Source organism: Malaclemys terrapin, chromosome 19, assembly GCF_027887155.1.
Source record: "Malaclemys terrapin pileata isolate rMalTer1 chromosome 19, rMalTer1.hap1, whole genome shotgun sequence".
Classification (NCBI taxonomy): domain Eukaryota; kingdom Metazoa; phylum Chordata; order Testudines; family Emydidae; genus Malaclemys; species Malaclemys terrapin.
Genome location: NC_071523.1, coordinates 21008886 through 21033398, shown reverse-complemented (window position 1 = coordinate 21033398; position 24513 = coordinate 21008886). Strand labels below are relative to the sequence as shown.

Below are 24513 nucleotides of genomic sequence, written 5' to 3'. Positions count from 1 at the left end.
CTGCTAGTAGTTTACAGTAGTTTTAGTGATATGGTCCCTTGTACAATAGGACCTGGGCCTCAGTCATATCTGTGTCTCTCCATCCTGAGACATTCACCAGGCTCATCCCCAGGAACTCAGCACCTACATCAATTCCAAACTGATACTCCCAGAGAGCTCAGAATCTCTGCATTTCTCTTCTTACCTCTCAGATGGAGATTTTTTAATGTAGCCTTTAAATATTTTGGCCAGACTGGGTAGCTCAAGGAAGCTGGTCTCAGATCTAGTCCTGAGGGCCCTGAGGTGTGTGGTTATGATACCTTCTGGCTGCTGAGAAAGCTTTGTCTCCTTACCCACCCAATGTTGGCTGACTGCTCACTGCTGACGTGGGCCGACTTTGAGGTGAAATGCTCCTAGTTCCATTCCCTGTTGCCTTGTGCAACCAACAGAGATTTATAAACACACCTACAAATGCTGCTCTGTATCGTGCCTGAAGCTTGCAGTCTGTGAGAATGCTGGTAAATAACAGGTCTTCAGCCACAGTCTCCACTCTCCTGTGAGTGTTCGAGAAGGGTCATTCATTGCAACTTCCTGCCCAGTTCATAGATTTTGTTGCTGGCAGAATAAACCCAGTCGAAAAATGGAGTCTCTGCAAACTTCTTTGAAGTCTCTCTGTCCTTGTTGTCATTATGTAAGTGCTGACATTGTCCTGGGCTCTACACTAGGCACAGAATGAGGAAACCCCTTCCCTAAAGAGTTATCAGGCAGCACTGGGGAGACGTTTAAGCTGCATGCCTCCAATGGGGTATTACATTCAGAACGAGGCTGATGGGAAGTGGGCATTGCTGCATGTGCTTCAAATCAAAAAAGGAAAGAAGAAGGGTGGGATTTTAGCGCTAGCCTAAGAATGGGTAAAACTCCTATAGGTGAAAAGTTGGGCCAATGCGGGTGCTTTTAAACGATTCTGAATCCCTTTGGCATGCCCATGGCAATGCCCCTCTTTTCAGCTACCACTGCAGCAAATGCTGTACCGAAGAGGCTGCTTCCCTGCCTACATCGCCCTCTCTCCTTCTCTCCTGCGTGATGCACCGGGATGCTGGCCGCGCCGTTGTCCTTGCCTATGAAATTGACACATATAATTCAGCCTGGAGTGTCAACTCATTTAGCACACAAATGCTACCTGGGCAACCCCGTATCCTCGGCCGCCCTCAGAGTGGCTGTCTGTGACTTTCACATTCCTAAAGGGTTACTGAGCCCGAGACGGGATTAGCATCCATCTGATATGCCGGTGTGCCGTAAACTGCACCGATGGGAACCATCAAGCCAGGCCATCAATGGCTTCAGAGTGAACCCAATTAACCTCTGCACTCCCTTTATGCAAAGCGGTTAATCCCAAAGCTGATTGCCACGCTAATCACAGCGTCTTCTGTGCCACGATCAGCACTTTGCAGGGAGCTACAAGAGGGATTTCAATCACTGACAGACCTGTAAGCTTGTTTTTGTACAGACCCTTCTATAATGCCTGATTTTAAGGGGAGGCTTTTAAAGTGATTGTCTGAGTGGAACCCTTTAGCTTTTTTTTAGAATACATTTCCCATCTTGGAGGACCAGGTCCAGACGTATACTATTTATACTGCTATGTCAATGCGGGAATTAAAATTATGTTTAATGGTCTCACTGGTCCTTGCAGCAGAAAACAAATCACTGTATCCGTACAGGCAATATGTCATCGTGGGGAACACAGTCCCAGTGATTATGGCAATGATGATAATCCCTCAGCAGGGTTAGTGCTAGCACTCATGTTGTAAACCCTGCTAGGCAAAGTTTATGTTGGCTCTGGGTTGAAATTTGGCCAGATAGTTGTAGTGCAGGAGAAATGGGGCTGTCATTTTTGAGCGCTTGGTGTGGAAAATGTTGCATGCTGTTAATCCAAAAGTAGAGGAGGAAAGGCTGTTTGGTTATGTCACAAAGGTATGAAGTGCAGTTATCACACAGCCCGATTGCCAGGAAATGTTGTATCAGCAGCACACACGGCAGAGATTTGTTACACTTGTGTTGTGGATAAACTGGATGTGTACGTGTAAAATAAAACATTCTACAGATAAATGTGGTCCAACAGTTAAAGGAGGGAACTAGAACTTCAGCCATGCCTCTGAGATGATACGTGGCCTCAGACAGCTGATTCTGTTCATGCAGCTGTTCCCAGTGACAAAGTATGTAGATGAGACAACCAAAAACTGGTGCTAAACCTAAGCACAGTTGTAGCAAGCTATTCCGAGTTCTCCATGAGGGCTCAACAGCTCCTTGTAACACAGAAAGCTAATATTTGTACTTTTTTAACAACCTGCAAATTCAGGGATTTGAAGAGAATTTTTTACATTATGAGCAAAATGTGGGCCTGGAAAGACAGATAACATGCTTCAAATAGTACATCTCAAAATTGTGTTGAAACAATGGAAGTTATGGCTACAATATTGAGGTCACAAGGGGAAATACGTAACTGAAGGGAAGAATCCTGGGGTAGTGGATGGTATTCATTTTCTCTATATTGCACTAATATTGGAGCACTGCTGTTCACAGTCCTTTATTGTGTCCCTCCTATTTATTATTGTTCAGCTGGAAAAATTACCCTTCTGTGTTGGTAGATGGGAGAATATGGTATCTCGCCTCTCAGTAAATATAGCTTCCCTCCTGTATCCTAGGAACACACAGCCTTCACATGCAGAGATTTAGGATTTTTCAGATATGCAATGGCAGTCTCTTCAATAACAATAATTGTGTGTGTAAATTAGTAACCAACATAGGCCTAATCATGTGGAGTATTTGCAAATATTTGCAACTGCAGTGAGATGAGAGGCTAATTTCTTTTCTAATGTTCATGGGTTGTGCAGAAATGTATATGCATCCGTGTTCATTCTAGGTCAAAACTTATGATGCGATGCACTGTTCATTCTGAATATTGATGATGGTTGAAAGCCAAACAAACAGAAACCTGATCTTTCTTTTATAAGAAAAAGGCTGCAGAGAACTTGCCTGTCACTCTGCCTAGAGGTGATGAGGTTCCAACAAAAGATGACTAAAGACAGATGATTGTTACCATTCAGTAGGCAGAAAATGGCTACTGTTTGGTTTGATCCTATTTGATTTTGGGTTGGATGACAGCAGTTTAGAGTGACCCAGAGATAGAGTCATGGCACAATACCAAATGTTCTTCATCTCTGGTTATTTACTCTCATATATATTTTTAATCCTAGGCATTGTCCATTTCCTCTTTGACTAAAGCAGCCTATATGCATTCCATCCGATGGACTGTTTGGAATCCTTTGCTGGACTCGAGTTCCACGGAAGTGATCTTACCACTTCAAGGAGGCGCCCAGCAGAACCCCAGCCATGTGTTAGTTTACAAGATGCCGCCCACCAGTATGAGCTCCGAAGAGGTAAAAAGAAGCTCCTCTGAGCTCTCCTTTAGCAAGGGTGCATCAAAACCACCTTGTTTTCAGTACACACATGGCACAGAGCTTTCTTGTTATTTTAAACGCTTCGTTCAATAATCTTGCTAAGTAGCCCAAACCCAATGCAAACCAGCCATTGAGCGAACACACATGGGAAAAGAAGGAAGGATAATGCATCAGAAAATACACATTGTGCATTTATTTTATCAGCTGTTTGGTGTTCATTATTTATATGACATTCATGCCAAGTGCACTGTCATATATTTTGTAAAATTATTTATTTTGACAGTGTTTGGAGGCCCCAATCAGGCTTGGGGCCATTTTTGTGCTAGGTGATGTAGTAAAAATAGCACGTTAACTGTAAGCTCTTCAGAGCAAAGACTGTTTGCTCTATATGAACCTTCACTTCCCTTGGAGCTGCCCTTTAATATTAGAGAGGCCAAAGGGAACCCACCAATGTTTGGGTGGCTTAGTAAGGGTCTGTGGTTTGTGATGCAGAACAAGCATCCATCTCTGAGAAAGATGCTTTCTGTACAGAATTCCATTATAACACTAAACTGGGTCCTTCACATTCACACACTAATGGGGAAAAGCCATAACACTGGAGTCTATTCTCGATCCTAACTGTTGATAGCGTAGAGAGTGAAGATATGTGCCTGTTGCTTAAACTTTGTTAAACTTCACACACAGGGTGGGGGCAAGGAGAGTTTGCAAACATTGTTGAGTGGTTTTGCTCGTCCATTCCGTTACACGTACAGTCTTTTCCCAAGACTTTTTCTGGCTCTAACTGGGAAGCCTCAATGAAAATTTGTTCATCTGCATCTCATAGGAATTGGGAAAGGGTGCAAGCTTTTGACAAATATACTGTTCCTAGATGATTTTATAGTTTTAACCATAATCTGGCGGCGATTCTTGGAGATATGAACCTCATTGAGAAGGCAGAAGGTGCTAAAGAAATTAGTCCTATGAGTCAAGCTTTTTTATCCCCCCTCACATCTCTCATTTTAAGTCTTTCTCCTGCATTTGAGCCTTGGCAGTTTGAGAGATTAGGAACCGGATTCTGATCTCAATGACAGCATGTAAATCCATAGTAGAGGCTGCTCCAGTTTAACAAAATAAAACGAATAAAGAATGAATGTTGTATGCTGTGCAGCACAGGCAGAACTGTTCAGGCAAAATAGAAATGGAGAAAAGAATTGAAATTAGCCAACACAGTGGGGGCCTTGGAAGGAAATGCCCGGAATGGGATTGTGTGCTTCAGGAATTAGGTGCCTGGTTCCTGATAAAAATGAATCTATTACAGCTGGGGGTTGAGTGTATTTCATTATTGGCTGGTGGAAAGATTCACGAAAGAGAGCAATCTCCCCTTCCTTTTGTCTCCTGAGCTAGAAGAGACTCATTCTAATTGCTGAAAAGGATATTTGAAGGCTATTTTACATTTAGAAAGGGTTTCTCTAAAAGGGAGTTTTAGCTACGGAAGATTTTGATCTGCTTTTAATACAAGAACACAGCAGTAGTACAGTCTAGTTAGCAGAATCACACGGAAATGTGCAGCCATGCCTTCTTGGGGTCCAAAGGGTTTTCCATCTAATGCAGTAATGAGGGAACCTCTGCTCCTTTTTGGTGGCTGCACTGATGTCCAGGACTGTTTGGGGAATCATGCTGTAGATTAATGAATTTGTTCCCCCAAAACACTTGCCAAGATGTTGCTTCCTTCTGTTTTTATTCAAACCTATTTGCTAGAGTTCTTTCCTAGTGCTGGTCTGCTAGTGGAAAGCCAAAGTTCACTCTCGATTTGGTGGACACATTTATGAACAGACCAATGTGTGCGAAAAAGCACACAAACCACATTGTGGTGCTGTAACTGAACTAACAAACTGTAACATAAACCTCTTTATATAGAAGATAATTTTCTTTCTTCCAGTAACCCCAGTTTGTAGAATCAGAGTTACAGTTCTGGTATTAATCCATCCTACCTGAGATCTGGAGGAAAATTTGATGATAATTTTGGAGTTTAGTGTCATTCCACAACCCTCGTGCATCAAGGAAAATAACTTTCAGACAGAACCAAAGCTTTCTGAGAACCCCGTTTAAAAAAAATAATCTGTTGATAGTTCTGCCTCCATATGCCTTGCATTACAATTTCTTATTCTAACTTTGTTGGCTGCCTGGCAGAAGAACTCTTTTTGTTCCAGAGAGCGGGTAAAAAGGGTGTGCACAGATCTCATTTTTTTCTACATCTGTTTAAATTCAGGTGAAGCAGGTTGAGTCTGGCACGGTCCAGTTCCAGTTTTCCACCAATTCAGAGGAACATCTCGGGACTTCTGCAAATTCCTTAAGTAACAGCAGAGCAGAGCTCCTCCACTCGGCGAAGCCATCCACACCATCTCTGAGTGAGTATTTTCCAGATTGGTAACTTGTAAAGCGCATTGCTTGGCTTCAATCTCGGCTCAAAAGAAAAAAAAACAAACAAAAAACCACTGAACACACAATACAGAAGACATTGAATCAGGAGCGGCGCCAGGGTTTTTGCCGCCCTACGCGGCAGCGCTCCTCCTTAGTAATCGGCGGCAGCTCCTCCTCTGTAGCTGCGTTCTCGGCGGCGGGGGTCCTTCTGCTCTGGGTCTTCGGGGCACTTTGGCGGCGTGTCCCGGAGTGAGTGAAGGACCCGCCGCCGAATTTCCGCTGAAGACCCTGAGCAGAAGAAGCCCCTCTGGGCGGCCCTGGTTCTTGGCGGCGTTTCCGTGGCCGCTTTTGTTCCCGCCCAGAGGAATCGCCGCTGAAATTCCGCCGAGGGTGGCAAAATGCCGCCCCCCACATCCTACCGCCCTAGGCGACCGCCATGGGTCACCTAGTGGAAGTGTCGGCCCTGCATTGAATGCACCAGCTACAGTAGTGACTGAAGTTTATTTTAATTTGAATTGGTTAGTGGGATTCTCACTTCCTATGCTGCTTTTAAGCTTGCAAAATTCAACTGTGACAGCATAGAACTTGGCAACATATTGTCTGTGAGTGCCCAGGACAGTGGAGGAGTTGTTTCACTGCTACCCATTACCTGGAACAAGAGCAATGCAAGGCCCTGGGGTGGAGAGAAAAGGAAACACTTTTTACTTAACACATAACTGGCTTGTGGAACTCACTGCTACAAGATATCATTGAGGCCAAAGCTTTGGAGGATTTAAAACAGGACTGGACATTTAAATGAACAATATGAACATCCACAGTAGGATAAAATATGTAGACAGGGTACAACCCCACATACTTCAAGGTATAAAACAACAACTGCTTGATGGGGATTAGGGAACAACAACTCCAATGGGCAGGTTATTCCAGGATATGTCACCTGGGTCTTTGAAGTGTCTGATCTGGCTACTGTCAAGGCAGGATACTGGACCAGGTGGACCATTGGAATCATCTGGTATGGCACATTCCTATGTTGTGTCAAAAGGGGTGAGGTACAGAGACAAAGGATCAAATCTTTCCTGCCTAGATCGTGCCTGGTGATGAGAAGTTTGGGCAAAGTCTCTGCACAGTTGTGGTCAGGCCTCGTGCTTGTTGATCTGGTACAAAGGACCTGAGCGTGTGTTGCCCATTCCCAAGTTCTAGTCCCAGATGTGACACTACCTTCGGGTAAATCACTTCCTCTCTGTACCTCAATTCTCCATCTTAAAATCGGGGATAATGATTCCATCCTTCCTTCCAGGGGAATTTTGTGGCTAATTCATTGATGTTTGTAAAGTGATTGGAGAGCCTTCAATGAGAGGTGCTTTTATTGTGCAAAGTACTAAAACCTCCCACTAAACATTTATGCATGGGGTCATGCACTGCGACCTGTCAATCCCAGGGGAATAACCAGTTTATCAATAGCATGAGGTTTTTGTGAATGTGGGCTACTAGGGACTGTTTCCTGTTGAACCTGGGAGAAGGTATTTGCAAGGCAGGAAGTCTCTGCAATAAAGTTTTCATCTCCAGTATCTTCAGACAGTCATGGGCTTTGGAGATGTGAACCCCTACAGCCTCATGGAGTGGCCTCCAACAACCACCTGAAATGTACCATTCCTGTATAATGCCATGGTTTATTTCTTTAACCCCTAGACCCTCCGGATGGTTTGAGTCATTGATATAGGCTGAATAAATAACCTCATTTAATTGTCCTTTATAAAATGTGAAAACACCACTTATTTAATCAGCATGTACCTGTGATGCCAGTATATTTTATTCTAGGATCTAGCTGAGAAAAAAAACATGTTATTTAGTAGGGTTGGAGGAAACTTGTGGAATTCAAAACTTTGGGAAACCTCGCTGACTATATTTTTCATCACGTTTGCAAAACTAGGTCAGGTCTGTGAACCCTCTTTTCCTGTCAGTTAAACACAGCAGTTTTCCCACAAGCATGATTCAATTTAAAAAAGAAGGAAAGAAATCCAACCTTTTCCTAGATAAAGGGAAGGCTTTGCTGTGCATTGGGAACAAAAGTTAGTCTGGCAGAAGTGGTACCCTATGTACACTGTGTGTTCATGTGTGCAGCTAAAATATACTGAAGGGTGATATTTTCCAAATCATTCAGCCCAGTTGCTCCGATTGGAGATGGCGGTAAAATTGCCTTTGACTTCACTGAGAGTTAGGTCCAAGCTGAGTGCGTTTGAACCCTGGCCCCTCCAAGATATTTTTTTTCTCCCACTGCCCTTCTTTTCCTCAGCAGGAAACAAACCTAATATGCTAGTGTTTGAGTTGAACTGGACTGGGTTCAAAATCAGGCAAAATGAATGTGCCCATTTATGCAGCATCTCTTTATATGGAATGATGTAATTGATAGTTTCACCGTGGGAGGTACTATAAAAAATGAACGACTCATTGAAAGCCATTCCCCCCTCTGCTGTTTTTAATCTTTTTCAATTTATCTATGGGTGTGCTAACCAGATTGCTCTCAACTTAACTGCCTGTTTAAACATCAGTGTGTGAGTTTATTACCTTATTAATGTGGTGTTGTTACTGAAGTCTATACGACTATCTGTATTTGAGGAACTGCCAGAAAACGTCATCTGTTAGTAAATGTTTTGCTGCATAAAGTCTCATCTTTAACTCGTTAGTGCCTGTAGGGTGGCCAGTTCTTGTCAGGTGGTGGCCAGCCTCCCCTGGAAACAGAGGCATGTGTAGTACGTAATAGGGAGCCCATTTCAAGTCTCCAGGTGGATGCAGAGGAGACTGTGCAGTTTATTACACAGCTGCCAAGTAAAGTAAGAACATGCCTGGATTTGAGAATCTCTCCTAGCCCTATGGCGTGGAGACCTCCTGGAGAGTTGTTTTTCTTCTCTATCCTCTGGAGATTCTGTTCAAAACAGAATGACATTTTCATGCTTTGGAACCTGTTGATATGAGCAGGGGTTCAGAGCGGCCTCCTGTTGAACTTTGATTGGGGATCCAAGTGTGTTTGTAGCACGTACACTTTGAAACACTGTCTCCCATTGAACTAACGCTAGAGGTTAATCTCTCCTTGGGAACAGCACAGCCACACCTGCAGCATTGCCACTGTCCCACTAGGTGTGGGAGAGGGGGTGTCAAATCATTGCTCTTTCACACATCACAATACAGGAGTCTGCTACTTGAAACGGAGGCTGAAATATCATGAGAATATAGTCTAGCAGATTCATCTGTTTATACCTTATCATAGAAATACATAGACTGTGCCTATAGAGCGTGACTCTGCTGAATGCATTTAATTTGAACTTATTTTGTCATGCTCCCTCTAGAGTTTTGAGTTAAAATCTTGCTGTGCATTCTCTCCCAAGACTCAGTAAGAGACTTTCAACACATAACAGCTTTTAAGTTATGACTGAAACCTTTTCTGTTTGAATATTTCGCAAACTGCTATGGGTCCTTTGGTAACCCTAATGATATTGTAGCTGTCAGCTTTAGGGACGCACTTTGACTTACAGATATGAATAATGCACCATATTTTGAAGTATTAAAAGCAGCTAAATGTGGGCCACGTTATGCCTCATGAAATCCACTAGAGGGCAGTCGGACCATGGGTTTTGCCTTGTAAATATGTACTGACTCATAATCTGCGTTCGAACTTTCTGGCTTGTCACAGTCGGGTTGGTTTGTTTGTTTAATAGGTTTTAAAACAGAAATCTTGAAAGGGCCAGTTGAAGCTTTTTAATAGTGGCGTTTCCTTGGGTATGTTGAGTTAGGATCTCCTGGACATAATTGCAGGACTTTGCTTGAAGTGTCTTTTCATAAAGGCAATTGAGTTGGCATTAATCAATGTAATTAAATGGATTACAATGTGGAAAAAGGAGAGGTAAATTAATCTGAACAGGTACTTCCAGTGCCATAGCTATAGGGAGCAAGGAACCTGAGCTATCGTGCAGAATGTGAAATGACACTGGGCTGCAGTTTTGAGCAGGAACATGCTGTAGCTAATAGTCTGTAAAAACAAAACAAAACAAAACAAAACGCTCAGCATATTTGGAGGACCTCAGTGCCACAATAATAGCACAATGTGTAACCAAGTGAGAAACCCAAAGTGTAGATCCTGGGACATCTGCCTCTCTCCCTCTCCGTGAGAGCACTGCGGAAGTGGCGCGGTGAGCTTGTAAAGTCTTATTTTACTGACTGAGCAGAGTTGGCATAAGCCAGATTTCCTCTTGCCTAGAAGAATGTTATGATGACTGCCAATTGATTAAGTCCCATCTAGTCGGCATTATTGGTGTTATTTATGTGTGCTGTGGGAGTGCCTAGGAGCCCCTGTCATGAACCCCACTGCGCTAGGCGCTGTACAAACACAGAACAAGACAGCCCTTGCCTCAGAGATCTTACAGTCTAAGTAAAGGGATGGTCCATTAGGAAAGGTGAGGTATTCACAAGCAGTTTCTACATGCATCTGCCTGGGGCTTACACAGTAGATCTCATGCATTGGTTATGCTGCCTCCCTTTGGGGTGACCATATTTTGGGGTTATTTCACAAGACTTTACCCTTTGTGGCTGACAGACTAAGCCCCCCTCCCCGCCCTGACAGATCCTCACAATTAGCTGGGGAACCAGCTAGAAAGGTTAGTGAGAATTCTTTCCTAGTTAGAGAACCTGAGTTATTTTACCACACACCAGGACAGCAAGCAGTCTGTGAGTGTAGTGCTCTGGTCTCTTCACTGAAGCCAGTGGCTCACCTACCTCTCCTTTTCCATCATTTTAAGACAAGTATTCGGAAATCCTGCTGGCAGACTTTTAGCCAAGATAAATAACATTCCCAATCTCTTGCAGATTCCATTGACTTCCCCGTGGGACTGGGAAAGACCAGGTGTAATTTGTCTCAGCTGGGGGTATCCGTCTGTCTGACATGCTGAACATGGATATGAAAAGCTTGTAGACACAATGCCTGGCAAGTAAGCTTAGGTTTGAAAACCTGCCAAGAGTCTTTAATAGAAACAATTCTAATGTCTGGTATCTCAAGAAGAACATGAATCCCCCTGCCTATTTCTTTCAAATTACTTGAGTACAAACGTTATTGGCATTTATCGGACACTGGCTTATGGTCCCACAGCCCTAAAAATGCACCTGTCCACTATTCTTGGTTTTGCCTGCCATTTGAACTCTGAGCAAACCTAGTTCCTGGGTAGAATGATAGATCTTGTTCCACGTACACCAGGGACTAGTGTCGGGCAGTCGCCGGTAACGTCCTTGGAGAGGCTTGGTGATGGAAGCCGCAGCCAATAGAATGAGCGTAATGTGCGTTTATCCAGAGTCTGTGCATTTAGACTATGAGCGCAATGGGCATTTATCCAGAGTTCCTTCTGCTGCTGCTTGTCAGAATTTCACAGTTTCAGTCAATCCACCAGAATATACTCCCCAGTCCCTGTCCTTTCTACCTACGCACCTTGAGAGATCGCTTGACTTTTAAAGGAGACTAGTGCAGACCTTTGGAAAGCATTGGCAGGTTATGCTTCCTTTGACAATGACATTTACTCTAAAGAACACTGTCAACATAGTTATTGCTTTGTGTCTTTCACAGCTAGTTTTTGATAATGTCAGTAGAGGCTCTAGTTTCTGCTCATTCAGCAAAAGCTATCGCCCTAAAAGTAACAGTAATAATAAAAAAAACCTTATGGCCTAATTCTGCAGTCCTTAAACTCCCACTGGGAGTTTTGCTTGATTACGGACTGCCAAATTTGGCCCTTACATTTTATATTCTTCCTTTCACCTCCGAGCATCCCCCAAGTAATTTCCGGAATTAAGATTTATGTAAGAAATCTTTCACCTGTCACTGAAATGTAGCCACTTCTGGGGTTGAGTGTGAAATCTAACAGCACATAGCATCGCAACACGACAGCCTGGGATGGCAAATGAAGAAGCATCCATTATCTAATTGAAAAGGGGCAGCTTGAAGTAGATGTCAGTCTGCATAACTTGTGGGGCTGTGTCTTGGAGATGAAGATAGACTTGTAACCCAAATTGCTGCCTCAGGGATATATCATGAAGAGACACCAGATCCAGTCTGAATCTCTGCAAGGACTGTTCGCATCCTTACACTCCTCCTGCCTTTCTGCTCCAGCTCACTGCTTGTTAAGATTAAGTGTGTCATTTGACGGAAGGGGGTCTCTAACTTAGAGACTTCTGTGCTTCAGGCAGCATCACAAGGCTCATCAGCCCTTCTCCTCTCCCTGCCTTAGCTGTGTGTTAAGAAACCTTGTCCCACTGTGCTTTTCAATATAATTTGCTGAGAACCTTTTTAGTTGGTCTCCTGATCTCTACTTAATTGCTTGCTGAATATGTCTATTCATGGACAGCAGTGAGATCTTGATTATATCTATTCAGGGAAAGTGCTACCTCCTAAAATTCAACGGAGGAAGCTGGTTCTATTGCATGGTGGTTATGGGTCACAATTACCGATAAGTTATTTCAAGACACACGTCTGGCTGCCTCTCAAACCGTTACCATCACTAATACCCAGTTCCTTTCTTTGGTGCCACGTGCATGCCTCAGAAAATTGAATAGGAGATTGTTGCAAAAGGGCCTTAACTAAAAGTTGATTTCGTTCCAGCTATCCGATTTACAGTCAGGTTCTTAGGCCATACCCGGCCCTGTAGTCGCTGATTGGTACTCGTATCCAAACAGAGCCGAGAGGGTTATTCTGTTGCCTTCCTAGTAGTGCATTCCCCCATTCCTACACTCTTGCCTTGCATGTGACTTGTTAGAACGCTCTCCCTCATGCCTGTTTTGATTTGGGGCTTTGAAGTGCTCATCTTCACCAGCTCGAGAGTGATGTCTGCACAGCCTCATTCAGTCAGGAAAAGTTATTTAGTGCCAGTCACATAACCAGAGTGCCCCTGGAGAACTTTCTGACCAACAAGCTGTTTCAAAATCTAATATGGAGCAACACGCAGGTTGTGTGATGAGACATCGTTGCTGGTTAGGTGCATTTACATAAGGGGCAGATTCTTCCTCTGTTTCACATGTATGTCTGCAACCCGATGCTAATCTCTGCTAATTATCCCTCATGGCTGCCCATCTGCTATTAGAATCTGACCCAGGATGTCTCTTTGCTGGGGCTCACCATTAGTCTCTAGATTCTGCAGCCACGGGGAAGAATCTGCCTTGAAAATGGCTGCAGCAGTTTCTGTGCTGCCTGCTGCTATTACACAGATTCCCATTCCCTCCTGCCAATGGCCAGATACATTTGGGCTGATGGTTTCTAATATACAGACTAACACGGCTGTTACTCTGAAATATAAAGAGAGACCTTTCTGGTACGGGGAGCGAAGAAGGATAAAGGGCCAACATGATAAGCCTGTTGCTCCCATACCAACTTCTGAGACCTGTTGGAAAAATTCCTAAACCTACGTGGAGTCACTATAGTTAAAAACCAATCATCTGGACTGATCAGAGTTTTCACACAAAGGCACTTCTGCCTTCTTAGAAACCCTGTGTGCTCACGAGGAAGCTGTCATGCTGGGTCACGTGGAAGCCATGTGTTCCCTACCCTTTGAATGTCACAACGCCGGACCACCTTTCCTTCCAGGCAGGTTCAGTTTTGAACCACAGTCTCCCAACCACAAGGTGCTGCAGAGCACATTCCTCCAGAATTTCATTCAAGTGATACTTTTGGGTACCCAGGAGAGAATAGATCCTTCCCACACTGGTTCTTTCAACAAAGTGACCATCTTTGGCCTGTGTCTCTGCTCCGTCTACCCCATCCTCATCCCGCATGACCAACTGATTGGGCTCCATTTCTATATCCTCATGTCTCACCCTCATTGTGCAATCCAAAAACAATCCCAGCACATTTCTCTGCATGAACAGCAGCAGGTTGCTAAGCAACAGCCTCATCACGTTGGCCCTTCATCCTTCTTCGCTCACTACTTTCAGGTTAATAACAGATCCGTTTAGTTAAATATAGGCAGGTCTGTTTCTGCGTCCCGTAAATTCAGCAAACTCACTGTGCATATCTCATGTTAGTGGCTCTCATTAACTACATTATGCACATTGGCTTTTCCATCCTTGAGCAAACTCCTCCAGTTTGCACAGTTAACATTAAATTCCTATTAGCATTTATTGAAACGGAGGCAGCCTTACTCCAAAAGACCCAAGTCTCTGCGGCAGCACGGCTATCCCGTCCATACAACACCTGTCTCCTTGAGGTACAGAGGGGAAGGATTGCAGCTCAGCAGGCTTCCATCGACACCCAGTTTATTAGTATTCCTGTCACTGGTCCTAGTGCAACATTGCAATCCCACCTTTGTGTCCCTAACTATGCCATAGACACCCCTGCTGACAGGAAAAAGGAAGGGAGATCATCGGAAGGTGTGAGACTTCAGTAATGGCCCAGAATTGTGCCACGTATTGTTGGCACATCAGTGACTGACCAGCACATGTGCATAGTAGAAAGAGCTGCAAGATTCAAACCCTGCCTGCCACTCCTGGGTGTCTTTGATTGGATAGGCTTTCTATGTCTGCAACATTCTGCTCTCCTATTGCGTAGCATGACAGAAATGCTACCCTGTGAATTCTTGGGACCACTAAAACTAACTTTCCACAGGGGACATGACATCTTCGAGATCATAAGCCATTAGTGAAAGCTCAGGGTGGCCTCTCTGGAATGAGTTAATAGTCTGTGTCTACTTCCTGGTGCTCTTGTCCAGTCCCTAGTTCAGACCTCCACCAAATTAGCAATGACTGCCGTGCTTGTTGGCCATGTGAGCAAAGGACATAGAGGACAAATGTTTGTAGAGCCAAAAAGTTTGAGCCTGGAGACCTGGTCTCTGCAGGACAGGGGCAGGACACCCAGGTTATGGGTGATGGCAGGGAAGCTTGCACTGTTGCTGTCCAGGCTGTCCCTGTTCTGGGGATCTGAGACTTCATTCCTCAGAGTTGTCAAAAAAAGCTTCAAATTCACGTTGACTATTTTTTGTGTGTGTGAACTCTGACAGAAACCCGTTTGTTACTGGCGATTGCGACACGCCATTCTCCTCCTTTGATGTGAACCTCCTCAGGAAGCACATCCCACCCCGCCACTGCTCAGCCTGCGTCCCGGTCTAGAGCCTGTTTTATGTTCAGGGGGAGCTGCACCTCCCTGCGTGTCTGTACTGAGCTGCCTGTGTGGGTCCCAGCAGTGTCCTCATGTCGCGTGCCCAGTCTGGTAAAGGTTTTGTTCTAACGCTAGAGCTGATCTTGCTGTATTCTCTTAGGGTGATTTATGCAAAAATACCTTTCTAGTTGTGCTCGTCCGGCCCAGACTTGCATGCTGGGGGCTCTGTTCCCGCAGCACAGCTCCCTTCATAGGCTTAGACTGAAAGTCAGAGTGATGCAGTCACTTCCCTTGTTCAAGAGGGCTTCCTAGAAAGTAGCGAGAACTGTTCCAGGCAGGAGGAGGAACAGATTTCCAGGTACAGGATCCAGAACCGTGGGGTACCTTTGTTAGCCATCTCAGCAGAGAAGCAAGGACTCAGTGGGACACAATTATTAGCACTTTCCTGCTGGCTGTAGCAGAGATGCACACCGGTGGCAGGAGAGCATAGGTAGCTCGCACTTCTGTTGTATGTGCACAGCTACATGCTGTAACTGCCTTGCAGAAAAGAGCGGATTCAGTGCCCAAGAGCTGCCAGTCTAGCACCTTGGACAAGCAGAGCTCAGTTTTGTTTCTTTTTAAACCTTAGTCCAATTTCAGGAGGGGATTCCAGACAGGAGAACTCAGCTAAGTCTCAGCTGAAAAGCAGCGTTCCTTTCCCTGCCCAAGGCGGTTAATGGCAGACACACCATCCCTCTCCACCCAACCCAGACGCAGAATGCAGTGTGCTGTGACAATCCAAAAGGAGGGACTCCAAAATCATTCATGAAGGAAACTCAAAATGCTGTGAGATTCCTGCCTTCAGTGTTGTTAACCCTGATGGTGCTTTCAACCTCATGAGACCCGATTGCTGATATCATTAATTTTCAACAATAACATTAAGGGGACACCATCTTTGTGTGGCCCAAGAAAACTTTGGGACTAAAATGAAATGAGGGACATTGGAGAAATATGGATCTCTCTCTCTCTCTCTCACACACACACACACACGCACGCACGCGCTCTCACCCACAGGAACTTGAAAGAACTAAGTCCATTTGCAACTTTATAATTAACCCTTTTGGCTCCTGATTTCTCTGCCAAGGGCAAGCTGGCTTCAAAGCTGTCTGGTTTGGTATGTGACCAAGTGTTAGAAAAACTGAATGAAAAATCTTAATTATTTTGCTGACAGCTGCACTCAGTGAGTGGAGACTGGCTGTGGAGTAATAGAATGTCATGAAAAATTAATCTCTGGACAGGCCTGGACATTTGCGCAGTTGGCAATCTAATTTTACCTTTGTCTCAAGCAATCTTTCCAGATGGACACTAGTTTTTAGATTCAGTTGGAAGGTAGTAGTGTACTCCAGCCCCTGACTCCGCCTTTGACTTCTGTGTTATATTTAATAAACAGCTGGAAACTATCTTATGGTAAATTCTTCTGGGATATTTTTCCTAAAGAGCGACTAATGCCTCCTGGAGAACTTTGAAAAAAGTCCGTTTAAAAACAATTCTGCTTGCTTGTAGCCTAGACTTTTTAGACTTCTTTGGATTTTATAAGACGGCACATTTACATGGAAACAGAGTTAGTGTAGGGCAATAGAAATTTGGACTTTATATTGGGACAATAATTAAAATACAAAGTTTTTTTCAGAGTTTTTTTGGGAGGTGTTAACATCAATTAACCTTGAGTAGAAATATATCTGACATTGTCAATGTTCTGTAATGGTTTTAAACTAAAAGATCAGTGCAAAGCCTAATAATTTCTAAAATGACTCTGAACCCTGTGTTCAGTGATGGGAGAGCTCACTCAGTCAAGCTGCTTTAAATTGAGTTGATTTATTGACCAAGAGTGTAACAGAAACTGACAGAACCTTTCCTCAGCTGGTGTGGGAATTGGCACCTTCCAGGCTTCAAAGGGGTGTGTATGGGGGAAAGGGGACAACAGGATGCCAAAAATGAAGCTAGGCAATAAGAATTACTTGGGATTTGTTATGTTGTGTGTCTATGTGTAGAGAAATGGTGTTTTCCCATGGTGGAAGAGGGGATTGGAAATTAGGAGATCTGAATTCTTATCTGGGATCTGCTGCTGACTCCCCAGGTCTCTTAACCGTGTGCCACCTCAGCTTCCTCTCCTGTGAAGTTTACTCACTTCACAGGCATGTTGAGAGTCACAATTAGTTAGCCCTTAACAATAACTTGATGCATACTTCTGTGGGAGTTGGGTGCTAGATTCCTTTGAAAAGTCCGGCCTCATTGTGTTGGGATGTTGCACACAGGTGGAACAAAACGTAACACGTGCTCCCTTCCTTCCCTGCTTATTGTTTCAGTTTTCAGGTTGTTGTAAGGAGGAGGACTGTTTGAGCTGTCAAGGAGCGATGCTGTGCTCTGTAATGCTGCCCAGAGCGACCAAGTGCAGGGAGACAACAGTGGTTCTGACTGAACATACGTCATGAGTGCTTCTGCCCCTTCAAGAAAAGCTAACTGCATGTGAGGGGACGTACCGAGCATCCAGAGAGTGCACAGACCCGCTTGAACAAATCTAGGTTTGCTCGAGAAGGGCCTTTTAGGGTTATTTGTAAAAGGCCTGCCCCCTTCCCTTTATTTTTAAGTGCACCTAGAAATCCCCTTCAGTGTTCACGTTGGACGGAAGCTGGAAGTTAGTGCAATGATGGCGATTATTTGGGGCAGCACCTGTGGCTGTTTTTCTGATGTAAGCGCAGTAGCGTTGGATCACATTGTAAAGCAGCAGGCAGCTAGGAGACTACGCTACACAAACAGATTTCTGAACAGAGTCCACCAATCAGCTCCCATCAGTCTCCAACCCCTGCCAGAAGCCCAAAGGCACGTGGAACTTTTAGTGGAGTTTTTTTTAATCCCACATTGTTCCTTAAAAAAAGTAACATCTTCTGATAGGAGCAATCCCCTTTCTCCCTAAACTCTGCAGTAGAATAACCGACAGAGACATCCTTAAGGTGCCTCCTTGCCTTGGGCTTAAAAGACAGAACTCTTATTGTCACTGGGCATCATGTTGTGGTGCCCCCCGCAGTGGGAATTATTGCGTAAGTAAAACAGACACTGTGTGATCTGATGTGCTACCTAAAGGGCTCCCCAGTCATTCAAACGTTCCAGACTGAAGTGCACTTAGACTCTGATTCCTGCCTTTCCTTTTTGATTGGATAAAGGGGACATCTTCACCTGAAAGAGCTAGTGCTGTGCACTGCTAGGGCCATGGTGTTGCCTATTTTGGCCAATAGGATGGCTGGTATATCATTCCATTTATTAAAAGGGACATAAGAATTAATTCTGTTCTGGGATGCATCCAATGGATTAATTCTCCAGCAGTTCCTTCTAGGTGTCTCATGGCTGCAGACCCTGCTTATTCACTGTAATCAGAACTGATGCTTGTTTTACCTATTTAGAAGTTGATCGTAATTATAAGTGCACAGAAGGACTTGGTACAATCTGTTAGGTCAGATCAGTGTTAAAGATAATCACTCATGCAGCATGTACTTCTCTTACAAGTTACAGTGTGAATAACCTTTTTTCTAGCTACTCTTGGAGAAAAAAGGTTACTCTTGGAGAAGGACTGAGCAGATGTTGCACATAAGCTTTGAAGCGCTCAAAAATACCGTGATTTTACATGAAACAGATTAAAGCGAGTAGTTGAGAAAGAGGCTGTATGCAAAAGATAGTTCTGCATCCCAAACTGGTGCAAAGACTTTTATTCTTGTCTTTTTTACCTCATTGGAGGTTTTCTCTCCCTCTGAGATTCACATCAGGACTTCATGGCCAAAGAAGCTTGGATAGACCTCCCATCAGTCCAGTTGCTTGTTGTGCCACACACTGATGTCTTTGGCTCCTTACACAATAGACGTAATATGAAGAAACTACATGGGCATGTTGAGGGGGTCCAAATACCAGTGCTACATGTACACAACATTGCAGGGCCTAGCTAAACACCTGCTGCTCTGGTTGGGTCCTGGTGGTTTCTAAACCACAGAACACAGTGAGAGCCACTAGAAGGCTCACAAACTGTTTAAAGGGACGATACCTAGTTCCTATCGCCCACACCAATCCTGCTGTTCTGGGCAGCAACAGTCAGAATTCTAAAATCAAACTGAAATCCTCGCCTTTGCCATTGCTAGAGGCCGGCAAACAGGGTGTGGGGAATGGAGAACTGACACATGGTTCTCTCCCACTTGCACTGGGTGGTTGACATTCTTTCCATTTTGTTTGTGTTTCTGCCCCTCCTGGTACCAGTGTGTGATAGAAGTTGCAAAATGCTACAAGTTGGGCTCTTCCTGTGGCTTATACAAGGCATCCAAGAGCAGAAAGAGTAGAAATCCCCCAGGGAGGCCTGTTCTCCTGAGATTTACAAGGCAGTTTGACAAACCTAATAGGATGGGATCCTTCAGACAGGATCTGGAACAGGAGTGGAATGTTTGGATGCTTACGTCCTGTTTTTAAAGGGACAGTCCCATATTTAAGCCATCCTTCAGATGTTCCCCCCCCCCCGCCGCCGCCCTGGGTCCTGCCCCCAGGTAGCGCAGGGCTGCTCCGTCCCCTAGGCACCCTCCCCTGCTGAGCCACCTCTCTGGCCGGTTCCCTGAAGCCCCTGCAGTCCGGCTCCCTGGGCCCTGGTGCACAATGCAGCCTTAGGGCTTAACCCCTTCCTGCCCGTGCTGTAGCCAGGGGACAGGAGGCGGCAGGGTTATGTCAGTGGCCAGCAGCAGCCTGGGTTTGTTAGCTGCTTTTCGACAGTGTGCGGGTAGGAAGGGACCAGCTGCTTCCAGCCGGGGGTGGGGGGTTGGGAAGTGAGCTTTGCAAAGACATAGGCCAGGTCATCCTTTCCTGCCCCTCCTCCTCCTCTGAAACTGGAAACAGCTCCTGTCCCTTCCCTCCCGCACAGGGCCGAAAGGCTGCTGCTGGCCACATTCTGGCAGAAATCTGGGGAAGGGGGCCATGTGACCCTGTGTGCTTCCCCCCTCGTGTGTTGTCTCAGGAAGACGTGGTGCCAGGTACCAGGAGAGGCGGGTCCTGGGGGCCCAGCCAGGCATGGTGGGCGGAGAACGCCGGGCAGGGAGGGTCGGGTCAGTTGGAGAATTGGAGAAAGCAAAACTAAGTCTCAGCATTGCCAGAAAACATCTGTGCTTGGAGTCTGTGCAACAGGATTTCTTGCTTAGTAGAAGAGCAAGTTCATCTAGTGCCAGAGAACAAGTAGACCAGCCAAAGATAAACACAACAAAACCCAGGCAATTTCAGGGCATGAATGTACAAACCGATGAAATAGTGACAAGAAATAATAGAATAGCCGTGAAAACCTTAAGTATCCCAAAACGTTCACGTCTCATTAACCAATCCACTTAGCCAGTACCACATGTCTTCAAGGGAAAATGCAGTACTGTCTAGCGATAGACAATCTATGTTTTACAACAGGAAAGTACTAAATGGCAGATTTAGCCTAATTCCCTTAAAAAACTCCCAGTGAACTGCTACACATTTTTTTTTTCCAGGTGACAATCCTATTGCAAAAGTAAGTCAGCCAAATGGCTGAAATACAGTGTCTCACATCCCCATAGTTAAGTGTCTTCACCAGATCAGCTGGGAGGAAGAGTTTAATCAAAAAAATTTGAATGATAATTAGGAATCATTTAAGAACAACTTACTAGATGCACAAAAAGCCACAATCCAACAACTGAGGAAGAAGGCCATGCTGGTTAAAAAACTGACCTGGTTTAGAGAGAAAGTGAAGGCATCTACAAAAAATAATATATAAGAATGGGAAGTAGATAGTAATGAATATAAATCAGAAGTTAGGAATTATAGAAAATTGATAACGGAAGCCAAGGGTCACAATGAGAAGAAGTCTATGGCCAGCAGCATTAAGGACAATAAGAAGGATTTTTAAAAATATATTAGGACAGAAAGAAACCTGACAATGGTATTGGTCCATAACTAGATGGAAGTGGTAGAATTATCAATAATAATGCAGAAAAGGCAGAAATGTTCAATAAGTATTTCTGTCCTGTATTTGGAGGAAAAACAGATGATATCGTCTCATCACATGGTGATGATAGCACTCTTTCCATTCCACTAGAGGCTCTGAAGGATGTTAAAACAGAAGCTGCTAATGTTCGACATTTTAAAATCAGCAGGTCCAGATAACTTGCATCCAAGAGTTTTAAAAGAGCACATTAAATGGATTAAAAACTGGCTAACTGGTTGGTCTCAAAATGTAATTGAAAATGGGGAGGAATCATCCAATGGGTGTGTTTCCAGCAAGGTCCCTCAGAGACTGATTCTTGGCCCTATGCTATTTAATATTTTTATGAATGACCTGGAAGAAATCATAAAATCATCACTGATAAAGTTTGCAGATGACACAAAAAGTGGGGGAGTGGTAAATAATGAAGAGGTCAGTTCACTGGTTCAGAGCGATCTGGATCACTTGGTAAACAGATGCAAGCAAATAATATGTGTTTTAATGGTTCGATGTAAATATATGCATCTAGGAACAAAGGATGTTGGCCACACTTACAGGGTGGAGGACTCTATCCTAGGAAGCAGTGACTGAAAAAGGTTTGAGGTCATGGTGGATAATCAACTAAACTTGTGCTCCCAGTGTGATGCTGTGTCCAGAAGAGCTAATGTGATACTGGGATAAAGAAACAGGGAAATCTTGAATAGGAGTAGAGAAGTTATTTTACCTCCATGTTTGGCACGGGTGCATTCCTTGCTGGAATCCTGCATCCAGTTCTGATGCCCACAGTTCAAGAAGGATGTTGATAAATTGGTGAGGGTCCAGACAAGAGCCACAAGAATGATTAAAGAATTTGAAAACCTGTCTTGTAGTGACAGACTCAAAGAGCTCAATCTATGTGGTGTAACAAAGGGAAGTTGAGGGATCACTTGATCTGTAAGTACCTACACGGGGAACAAATATTTAATAATGGTCTCTTCAATCCTGCAGAGAAAAATATAACACAATCCAGTGGCTGGAAGTTGGAGCTAGACAAATTCAGACTGGAAATAAGGTGCACATTTTAAAAAGTGAATGTAATTAACCACAGAAACAATTTACCAAGGGTCCTGGTGGATTTTGCATCACTGACTATTTGTAAATCAAGATTGGATGTTTTTCTATAAGATCTGCTCTAGGAATTCTATGAGAGATGTTCTCTGACCTGTCTGATACAGGAGCTCAGACTAGATGATCACAATGGTCCCTTCCGGCCGTGGAATATAGGAAAACTTTAACTGGCTTTAATGGAAACAAAAATTTGGCATTTGATCAATCCGACAGCTAGATCTCTGACTGTTCTGGAGGCTCACTGCACCTTCTCTTGTCTCTGCTCCCCGGTAGGTGCACCATCTTCCCCCCAGATGTTGGTTTCCACTCAAGACTATCCTCAAGGACCTGGGGTAAGTGCCTGATGGTGCAACATGTGCCCTCTGCAGTTGCCTTACTGGGACATTAGATTTAAGCATCAATTATTTTAGTTCGATGAGTCTTTCTTAGAAAGGGGCCAGGAGGGGAAATGTTGCAGCTGATTTTTTTTTTAAGTTTATGTTTTCAAATCAATAACAGGTTAAATATGAAGATTCTAAAGGTGCAATTTCCCTCTGGTGTAACTCTAGTTAGTTAATGGAATGACACCACGGAGACGCATGGCCCAGTCACCACTGATAAATAAAGGAGTTTGAATCTGAGAGAGAAGAGACAGGAAGCAAAGAAAGGGGCTCAGGAGCGGTGACTTGGTTAGAGTGCCAGGAGAAGAGGACATCAACAGTGGTCATTTGTGTAGCCCAGGAGAAGGCAGAGGGGAGAAATTTATAGTTGTCTTCAGTGAGAGATGATCAAGGTTTAGGCTACTGTAATCTGCCCTTGAAGATCACTAGATGAAAAGTCAGTATTTCATAAATCATATTTGTACATAATACTGCATAAAAGGCAGGCTTTGAAATAGCCAGTTCTGCTGCTCATCTCTCTTTGATCATATATTTACCTTATTCTCAATTACCATTAAGTTATAAGACAAATAAAAATAATTCTTCTATGGGTTTGTTCGTTTGTTTGTTCCAGGTCAAATTTTTGTCATCAATAAGGCCCTGAAAAATACTGTTGTAGAGAACCTGCCTAATTCGGTAGTAAAATGTGAAATGTCCACACACAGACATGATTAGTGTATAAACTAGACGGAGAAGTTTAGCACACACAGCAGCATTTCCTTGAAAATAGCTATTTTCATATAGTGCGATCCAGCTCACTGAGTTATGCCGATATCCCACTGAGTATCACTTTCTAAGGTCTTTGTGGCCAAACTACAACAATTTCCTGCTATAATCCATATCCCCAGAAGCAGCAAACCAGAATCTACATATCATTTGCTGGGCAGAAATCTCTGAGCTGTTCTCAGGCCCTGGACTTCGTATTTTTTGAGGGAGTCATTTGCAGCAGACCAGATTTGCAGGCTTTTGTTCTATAGCACAGTGGAAGTGTATTGACAATGACGTATAATTTTTGCAGGGATAGTTCTCAGGATTTAAGGCCAAATACAAACATTGAAAGCCTATTTGTTGTTTTTCCTTCTTGTTACAGAGATCTTTACACGGTAATATTTTTGATGAAATTTAATACTTCATGAGCATGCATTATTAGACTGTTTGCTCTTGTCAAACGTTTGTGGGTTTTTCTGCAAAACAATGTACAGCACACTGCAGCATCAGCAGCTGAATTAGAAAACGTAGTTCAGGCCTGTCTGAATAATATTATAATATAATAATTATAATTATAATAATTTTCTTTTCAGTTGTCGATATCCCAGTTGTCTGCATCACCCCGTTCTCCTCCTGTAAGCCACTCGTCCAAACCCCCGTTGAAACGGCAAACCGGCTCTCCAGTCCCCCGCTCCCCTGGGATGCGCCGACGTGAACATGTAGTAAGGTTCCTGGTTGGGTTTATCTGGTGGCCCCTGCATTGGCTAGCCCTTGCAGAGAGGGATGTTCCTACCCGCGTGTGTTTGGCGTGTGTCCCTTCCCACAGAGCTATACAGTACATGCTGGGCTGGGTTCAATCATTCCTATGGTCATTGCAGCCCAAAATAAATGTGGGGTGTGTGTGTGGGAAATCTGAATTCAAAATGTAGACAAGCCAGGTATGTGAGAACGCATGAACTCTGCCTGCTCGGGGGCACTTTCCTTTATGGAGAGACTGCCTCGGGTACAGTGGTGGGAATGACTCCTGGGTTCTGCCCGTCCCCCATTGCTTGTGCCCTGCCTGGTGAGCTGTGCAGTAGAACATATATGAGATAGGAAAGGTGATGCTCATCTTCTGCTCAGCTGAGTAGGGCTGTGAGGACAACACTTCGGCTGAGAACAGAGGGGGAACTGGCTGCCTGCACTGCATCTGCTGCCCCCACGCTGCCCTGCGAGGAAGACAAGTTGTCTGAGTGGAGCAGCCTGGGATGGGCAGCTCCCTCAATGCGCCCTGCAGAGCCCTGCCCCTCACCGCTCTATCACCACCCAGCTGGGGATGGTCCG

The 24513-nt window shown here is 44.3% G+C and overlaps 1 protein-coding gene across 5 annotated transcripts in view; it reads left to right on the top strand.

Moving 5' to 3' along the window:
• NPHP4 (nephrocystin 4) overlaps window positions 1-24513 on the top strand; it is a 103190-nt gene that overhangs the window by 46119 nt on the left and 32558 nt on the right. For all 5 annotated transcript variants that reach the window (XM_054008906.1, XM_054008905.1, XM_054008904.1 and 2 more), the window contains 4 exons: window positions 3234-3416; window positions 5686-5824; window positions 22337-22395; window positions 23784-23912. In XM_054008906.1, the coding sequence (XP_053864881.1) occupies window positions 3234-3416; window positions 5686-5824; window positions 22337-22395; window positions 23784-23912 (510 nt within the window). The remainder of the gene's footprint in view (window positions 1-3233; window positions 3417-5685; window positions 5825-22336; window positions 22396-23783; window positions 23913-24513) is intronic.